The sequence below is a fragment of the Sphaeramia orbicularis genome, chromosome 5 (genome assembly GCF_902148855.1).
Source record: "Sphaeramia orbicularis chromosome 5, fSphaOr1.1, whole genome shotgun sequence".
Lineage (NCBI taxonomy): Eukaryota > Metazoa > Chordata > Actinopteri > Kurtiformes > Apogonidae > Sphaeramia > Sphaeramia orbicularis.
The window spans coordinates 31,919,093-31,927,558 of record NC_043961.1 but is presented as its reverse complement, the minus strand read 5'-3'; the positions used below and the strand labels follow the sequence as shown (position 1 = coordinate 31,927,558).

The 8,466-nt window shown below is 37.1% G+C and overlaps 1 protein-coding gene across 2 annotated transcripts; it reads left to right on the top strand.

Annotated features, from left to right (window-relative positions):
* Positions 1-587: 587 nt before the first annotated feature.
* On the top strand, positions 588-8,428 carry bap1 (BRCA1 associated deubiquitinase 1). Of its 2 annotated transcripts, none has more exons than XM_030133581.1 (17): positions 588-785; positions 1,078-1,107; positions 1,231-1,285; positions 1,482-1,614; positions 2,246-2,365; positions 2,684-2,745; positions 2,875-3,017; positions 3,537-3,615; positions 3,707-3,830; positions 4,177-4,318; positions 4,541-4,725; positions 5,469-5,602; positions 5,685-6,148; positions 6,390-6,628; positions 6,826-6,918; positions 7,012-7,084; positions 7,463-8,428. In XM_030133581.1, the coding sequence occupies exons 1-17, from the start codon at positions 749-751 to the stop codon at positions 7,594-7,596; spliced, it is 2,247 nt and encodes a 748-aa protein (XP_029989441.1). In that variant the 5' UTR covers positions 588-748; the 3' UTR covers positions 7,597-8,428. The 2 variants fall into 2 exon arrangements, with proteins under 2 accessions (XP_029989441.1, XP_029989440.1); XM_030133580.1 differs by having other exon boundaries at positions 6,387-6,628.
* Positions 8,429-8,466: the final 38 nt, after the last annotated feature.

Sequence of the window (8,466 nt, the reverse complement as noted above, 5' to 3'; positions counted from 1 at the left end):
TAAATACGGTCCCCGAAGAAGTAAGTTAAAGCAATGTTCCGGCCATAAATATACGCCAGGCAGCAAAACTACAATAAAACAAAGCATGACATGTCTTAATTTGAACTGTGCCATTACTTATATTAACTTTATGAATATAATTCGAGCAAGAAAGTGCTGCTTGAAAGGGTACTATTTTCATTACCTTATTTTACATGTTTAGTGCCGCATACGGCATTAAGCAATAACATTGTCTATTTTAATGGGAACGTCCAAACTGCGAATGATTACATTTTGACCTACTTACACTATTTAAAATTATTTCCATAGTCACACGTATAAAAATCATTACATTCTGTCGATGGACCGTAGTTTATTTTTGTTTACCCCCGCAATACTTCAAAATGTGTCGTGTTTTTTTTAATTGTAGAATGCTATATTGTCTGTATCACAACAAAAAGAACGCACACACATATACAGGCATACCAAATAATGTTTGGCTTAATTTGATGATAAACTGGTTTGTCTGAATGCTCCGGTTTTCAGACCACAGGAAGTTGTAAGAGGGGATGTTTTTTTGCAACCAACCACTCGTCGCTTCTTGATGACGTACATTGTAGGCGGCCAATTCTGTCTATTGTGTTTATCTTGAGCTCTCCTCAGAATTGTCGTGAATGGATGCTGTTTTATCGATTACGATTCTTAAGCCTCCCTTGGATATGGACTGGAAGACGTCTTAAATATTAGTCAGCTGTATACAGATGCAAAAATGAACAAAGGGTGGCTGGAGCTTGAGAGTGACCCAGGTGAGAAATTTTAATTCCGAAAGACAAGAGCTAACCAACTAGCTAGCTTAAAGCAAGATGAACAGTTCAGCCCCTTAATCGCTTAACTTCTTGAACAAACTACGTGTAACGCAATATCAAAACAAAAATTACTTTCCTGGAAAATGCAATTTTAATATGCATGCTTACAAATCAATACGCCGTGTGGACAAGTACAATGAATTATGTGGACAAGTGACATTATCGATCTTTGTTTACAGTGTACTTCAATGCATTTATTGAACTCAGCTAAGTCGTTTTGTTTTTATTTCAGGGCTGTTCACTCTGTTGGTAGAAGATTTTGGTGAGTATCTCATTTCTAGCTCTCTTCTGTTAACTTTAAGTCATGAATTTAACAGACACAAAAATGTAGAATTGTAGTCCATGGAACAATTAAATCAAGAAAAGGCATTGTGTGTGTTTTCAGGTGTTAAGGGGGTGCAAGTAGAGGAAATATATGATCTTCAAAGCAAGTGTCAAAGGTAAGTAGCTTTCAGTAAGTGAAGTTTAACCTCACGTCATCAATTGCTGCATGAAAATAAAGCATCTGTTCCATTCTGCTGTCCTTATCTGATTAAAACTAGTATAACAAAACCACCTTTGAAGTGAAAATGCTTGGTTTCTTTTCAAAATTTTTGTTCTCACATCTAATGTAAGTGTTTTCAACTGTATTTTCAGTCCTGTCTATGGCTTCATCTTCCTGTTCAAATGGATTGAGGAACGTCGATCCAGGAGGAAAGTCAACACTTTGGTGGATGAAACATCTGTCATTGATGAGGAAATTGTAAATGATATGTTCTTTGCTCATCAGGTAAGGGATAATCATGATTATTGGTTATAGAAGTTTGAAATGTTAAGGAACAGTGTGATATCAGAAATTTAATGATAATAATGAAGAATTGGTGCATTTCTTTTTTTTTTTTTTTTTCTTAATCTGAAAATTTTTTGTCATTTTACAAAACTTGCTGTCCTCATGGCTGGTGGGATGCTTTAAAGGTTAATCTGTATTAGAATACTTGTATTAATCCATCAAATTACTTCTTGAGTGATTAATAATAAGTATTCTGAATAACTTGCATAACAGTTTATACAATGTACACAGCATAACAGATGTTGTAGTTCTCTTCATTGTTGTTATTCATTAAGATATAAAATATAAAATAGATGAATAAACAATTTATGAAATAGTAGTTTTTGCACACCAGCCTCAAGTATAAGAGAGTAAAACATTTGTAGTTTATATCAATTCTACAGCTGTAACCAATTGTTTTCTAATTAACATAAAACAACGAAAATGCACATACAGTGCAAATCGAAAAGCATGTGTTGCTTTATCATGTGTTTTTAAATATTAAAGTGAAAAGTGTGTAAAGAATGAGTTGCTTCTACTATCATGAACTTTATCAGATTTTTATTCTGTATTTTTGTTTTTTTACATGTAGCTGATACCAAATTCATGTGCCACCCACGCATTGCTGAGTGTGCTTCTGAACTGCAGTGGTGTTGAGCTTGGCACCACACTCAGTCGTATGAAGGCTTTCACAAAAGGCTTTAGTCCAGAGGTAAAATGTTGTCGCTGTTACTGGGTTGTTGTTTTTTGGTTATTTTTGGTGAAATCAGAATAAGATGGCAAAAAACAATACACAATAGGTGTTATTAAGAAAGGGTTGAAATCATTATTGTTGTGAAGATTTACTAAATGAACTGGCTTGAATTAAAATGGAATAGCATTTTTTTTCTGAGTCCTTTTCCATTTGATCCAAGTATTTATATTGACTAAACCTTAGATTACCATGATTTATATTATTCACTTATGTGCAGCCTCTCTTTCTTCCCATCTCTCTAAATCTCTTTCATGTTAACATATATGTAATTTTCAGAGTAAAGGTTACGCAATAGGAAATGCCCCAGAGCTTGCCAGAGCACACAACAGCCATGCAAGGTAAGTTACAGTCAATGGTTCCTCATGAAATTTGAAACCTCCTGTGATTGGTCCACTATATTCTGGGAGATATCAGGCTTTGTGTATTTTCTTCGGTTTCTTAACCTGTCTTCCCGTGTTTCTATGGAGACCGGAGCCCAGACACCTGCCTGAGAAACAGAATGGGATCAGTGCAGTGCGGACCATGGAAGCCTTCCATTTTGTCAGCTATGTGCCCATCAAGGACCGCCTCTTTGAGCTAGATGGGCTCAAGGCTTACCCTATTGACCATGGTAAGAGTCTGCCCTGGTTCAGAAATAGTCCTCATTTAACTTTTTTCATGCTGATTTGTAGCAATACTTTGGTTGCTACTGAGCAAGTGATAATGTGAATGTCCTAAGGGTATGCATTTGAAATGCTGAAAACTGTTTATCTGAACCTGTGAAGTGTTCTTCAAACAATTTAGTTATTTTCTCAATTTAACATGTTTTAAACTGGTTAGTTTATGATTATTAAATTATTATTATTAGATTATTTATTCCTTTTAATCCTTACAACTCAATCCATACAGTATCCTGAAACCCTCAGATTATGGTTACCGTGACCTGAAGGCTAAAAACTAGTGTGGACTGAGCTTGCTGTTGAAGTTACTGATCAGTAATGTACATTTTCTTCAAAGAATCCAAAACTGTTCATCTTACTAAATGCAAATAAAGACATTTATTTACAGAAGAGCATTGTGCTATTCTTGATTTCTGTTAATTAATTTAGTGTCGTATAATAATTTTTAATAATTGATAATAATATTTTAGGACCCTGGGGAGAGGAGGAGGAATGGACTGATAAGGCTCGACGTGTTATCATGGAGAGGATTGGACTGGCAACTGCTGGGTGAGTTCCAGACCTGGTTGGTTTGGGTGATTCACCTTCAATATGCATCCTTGTGGCTTCATTCTCATGCTCCTTTTCCTCACTTTTTCAGTGAGCCGTATCATGACATCCGTTTTAACCTAATGGCAGTGGTGCCTGACCGCAGGATGAAATATGAGTCTAAACTAGAAATTTTAAAGAGGAATCGACAGACCGTGCTGGAAGGACTTCAGAAGGTCAGGAAGTGTTGGAAAATTCATCAGTGGCTCATTGCAGAGTAGTTGAGATTATAAGAGTCATTATAAGTGATTCTGCCGCATTATATCCTAGTAAATGGTATTGGTGGCATAATAATCGTAGCAATTCTGATAGTTTTCATGCTTTGTGGTGAAACTACATGTCCAAGTCAAATCTGTAAGAGGCATTGGACTTACCATTTTAAGTAACTCAAGTTTAGTTTTATTACATTAGACAAAGCAGGGTCACAAATTGCTTCATAAAAATACAATTGTTAGTAACATCTATTTATTAAATTCAATTTTAAGTCAACAGGAGATCTTAAATAATTTGTTTTATGTTCAGATGATCCGACTCACACAGCCTGAGCTTGTCCATGACAAGAAACAACAGGACAATTCCTCTCCTGATGATAACACCAACGTGATCAAAAAAGAGGCAGATGTGGAGCCAACTACATCTCAGGGGGCCGATCAGGCCTCTTCAGGTACTTTGCTCTACTTTATTCAGTCTTACTTGTGTTTAATGGCATCTTGAAGCTAAAATGTGGAAGTTTTATGTATTATAATATGCAGAAATCACTAGGTCTATGTTACATACACAGCCTGGCCAAAAATCTACTACTAATGTATTAATTACTAATGTAAAAAAATACATTAAAATTTGTGCATACAGTTTTAACTGTTACAGCTATACATCCTTTATGCAGATTCTGTGGATGAATCAGGAGTTCAATCCAAGGACACCCCTAGCCCATCAGGAAATGCAAAACTCATGGCCAAACCTCCAGTCCCCATGGCAGGAGGTCCCCAGCAAGTTACTAGTCCAAATCCCATCGTCCAGCGTCTGCCTGCCTTTCTGGACAACCACAATTATGCAAAGTCTCCAATGCAGGTAAACAGGAAAAGGCAATGTACAGGTCCTGACCGAGAGGATCCTTAGGTATACCATTAATCGTTTTTCTATTTTTATATATATATTTTTTGCCTCTTTATCATGCTCTTTTGTTGTAATATACAATAAGGGTTGTGTTTAGGGATTATTTAACTAATCCACTGATTAGTCACAGTCTTATACCTGAGTTGGGTATCTCTCTACAGAACTTGCAGTGTCAGAATCAGAATCAGTTTATTTGCCATTTTCAGAAAAACTGCATTGGAAAACAAGTTGCAAGAGCTCTGCATAAAAATACATAAAAGACAATACAAAGTAAAAAACAAAGAAAGAAGTGTCTTAATTACTCTCACTAGCTGAAAACATTTGACATGCAAGAGACAGCAGAAGCAAAAGGCTGCCATTCAGAACAACCAATCTCTGCACATAAAACATTTAAAAGTTATACTTCATTTGAGTATATGTTAACCAAATTTGTCTTTTGTGCTGCATACATTTGAATTTTGTTGCTGCTGGAAATTTTTTTGAGGATTTTTTTTTAAAGGCAGAATAAGGGAGTATGACATTCTAATTTAATAAATTTTTTTGCTACATTTGGTGAATATGTCCTCAAGGTCCACTAGCAGTTCATGTTATGTTTGCTAAAAAAAGAAAAATGGAGCACTGAATGGGGGTGTATTTGTTTGACTTGAGTTCATTTGTCAGCAGTCTTTCTCAGGGTATTCTTACTCCTTATTTCACAGGAAGAAGAGGATCTTGCTGCTGGAGTTGGTCGCTCTCGGATGGCAGGCCCTCCCCAACCCCCATATTCTGATGATGAAGATGACTATGAAGACGATGAGGAGGAAGTTGCAGGATCTGCAGGCACATCAAACAGGTTTGTGTTGTAATACACGAATGACTATAATTCATATGTTTGCAACCGTATTGAGGAAAACTCTTATTTTCTGTCTTTTTAGATTTAGGCGGAAGGCGAGTCTGCGATCACGAACAGGACGGGTTGGGACTGGAATGGAGAGCCAGATTGCCCTCAGCGTCTTGGCTGAGAAATTGAAGAAAGAGGCTCAAAGGAAAGATGCCCTAAATACACCCCTTTCTGTCCGCACAGAAGGCCGCACTGGGGGCATTTGTATCACATCTGCTTCACAGCCTTCCCCCACACCCAGTAACGAAAGCACCGACACAGCCTCTGAGATTGGCAGCGCTTTCAATTCCCCCCTGCGCTCACCAGCACGCTCCCAGGCTGCCACGCGGCCATCAAGTCCAGTTGCATCCCATCTGTCCCGTGTGTTGTTTGGAGAAGATGAGATGCTGAGGCTCGACTCCAGACATAACCGTGCTGTAAGAGAACTAGGTCCTTCTGTCAGCATAGCCCTGCTACACCTACAGGAAGATGGAGTCATCTTTGCTCTCCCTGCATCTGGTGAGTACACAAGATCATTACTGTCAACCTTGTTATTTACAAGGTGGTTGCTGAAGTAAGCACTCATGCCTGCCACTTAAAATGTGAAATTCAGCCCTTAGCATATTAATCATTTTAGACAGTAAAGGCAAACTGTGAGGTATGACCTGACCATAGTGAAACATAGCACTATTTAATAATGGATTGCTGGCATCCTGATAATTATGATTGACTGTTGCTTTATCTGTTGTCTTTATAGTAGATTTGGCTGCAGATGGCACAAAACAGCTTTGCAGTCCTGAAAAGATAAAAGACAAAGAGCAAACAGGCAACGTAGCAGGAGAAAAGAAAGAAGTTAAGCCAGGAGACGAGGGACCCTCTGTGGAGGTGAAAGAAGAGGAGAACAAAGATGGAGCAGAGGTGAAACCTAGCAAGGAAAAGCTTAATGCTATGGAAACCTCAGCAGACAGCAAGCCTCCCGGGGATAAATACTCCCCGAAAGTAAGTGCTGAAAACTCAGTGTTTTATCAGACTGTGCTATGTGCCTTTCTATTCTCATCAGCCTGTCAAGATGTGTTTTTATCTCAATATTTTTTCTTAATCATTCTGCCAATTATGGAGCTCTCTCTAAAGCTGTGTATATAAAATAAATAATAAACAAGTACACAGAGCAGTTCATCTTATTCTGTTGCTTGTAGGAGCTGCTTGCACTGCTCAAGTGTGTAGAGGCAGACATTGCCAATTATGAGGTGTATCTAAAGGAGGAAGTTGAAAAGAGAAAGAAATACAAGGTAGTTTTTTTTTTTTATACCTAGAATCAATCTAACACTTTTCTTTAGCTGGTGTCAGAATTTTAACGAGAACATTGTGCTGTGAATTTTCAGATTGATGATCAGAGGAGGACCCACAATTATGACGAGTTCATCTGCACCTTTATATCAATGCTGGCTCAAGAAGGTAAACATTTTTATTCAGATTTCTACCTCTAATACATTTCTTTACTGTTTATTGAGCCTGTCTTTCCCCTCAATTGAAACATTTATTTTAACTAAAAGCTTTTAAGCTCTGAGAACATTACATTTTAATCCTGATCCAGAGCACACAGGACTAACACAGTGTGATGCACACTGACCTAGGAAATGTGTTGTCATCGCCCGTTTTTCTTTCCCCCTGCTTCTTTTTTCTTTTTGTGCTTTTAAGTCAATAATAAATTAATCAAATCCTTAAAATCCCTAGAACAATTCTTATATTGTATCAGGTGAATGTTCTTTTATGACAGATCTGAGAAATCCACAATAAAACTATGTGGCTCTTTTTTTTCTTACGTTTTTGCAGGAATGTTGGCCAGCTTGGTTGAACAAAATATTTCGGTGCGTCGTCGGCAGGGTGTGAGTATTGGGCGATTGCACAAACAACGGAAACCTGACCGCAGGAAACGCTCTCGTCCTTATAAAGCCAAACGCCAGTAATTACCAACAATCATAACCTTTTATGAGTAATGTACTCGTGTAAGCACCAAGCAATCACCAGAGAGAGAAAGAAAATGCTGCACTACTCAAGCTCTGTAATAAAGGCTGATTACTGTTGTATTTTAGTCAGAGCCCCCTCCGCTTTGTGAACTTGACCTTACGTTTGGTCAACTATTTTATGTATGTAAATATGTACTTCAACTTTACTCTGTGTAAATTTTCCTTTAGTTCCACTGCTATTGACATTTTGTAAATATGATAAACGGCGTGTTAGCAGTAATGCTTCTATCAGGACTTCTTTCTTGTTTTGTGATCAGTATAGTTTATGAAATTATATTACTCTAAATTCTCCTTCATAACTCAGTAACTATTAGTCAATGTTTCCCCAACTGTATCACTCATGTGTTTCGCAGTACCAATGAAGGACTGAATGTTTTAGCAAATAGGCCACGTTTTATTCATCCATAACATTTCAGTGTCTTCATTCACTGCAGCTATCTACTGTGTAACATGTAGAACATCTTTTAATTGCATTCTTCATTGACAGTTTTAAGCAGATGTTATGATGCATCAGGTTTTTTTTTCTTTTAAGTGTAATGTCTTCAAACTGAAGATCTTTAGGTGTCTATGTATCTCTTGAGGTCCTGCAAATGGAAAAAGTATCTCTTGTGTTATTTTTGTACCTGAAATGAATCTCATCAAGTGAAACTTAATTTGAATGTGTACAGTTGTGTGTTTTGTACATATGTATCTGTTAATTAGCTCACTTCTTCGTTGAGATCATTGTTCTTTGTACCTGTCACCTCATGTTACAATAAAGAGTATGAAAATATCTTGCAATAATCAAAATCTTCTATTATTTTTAGCCTT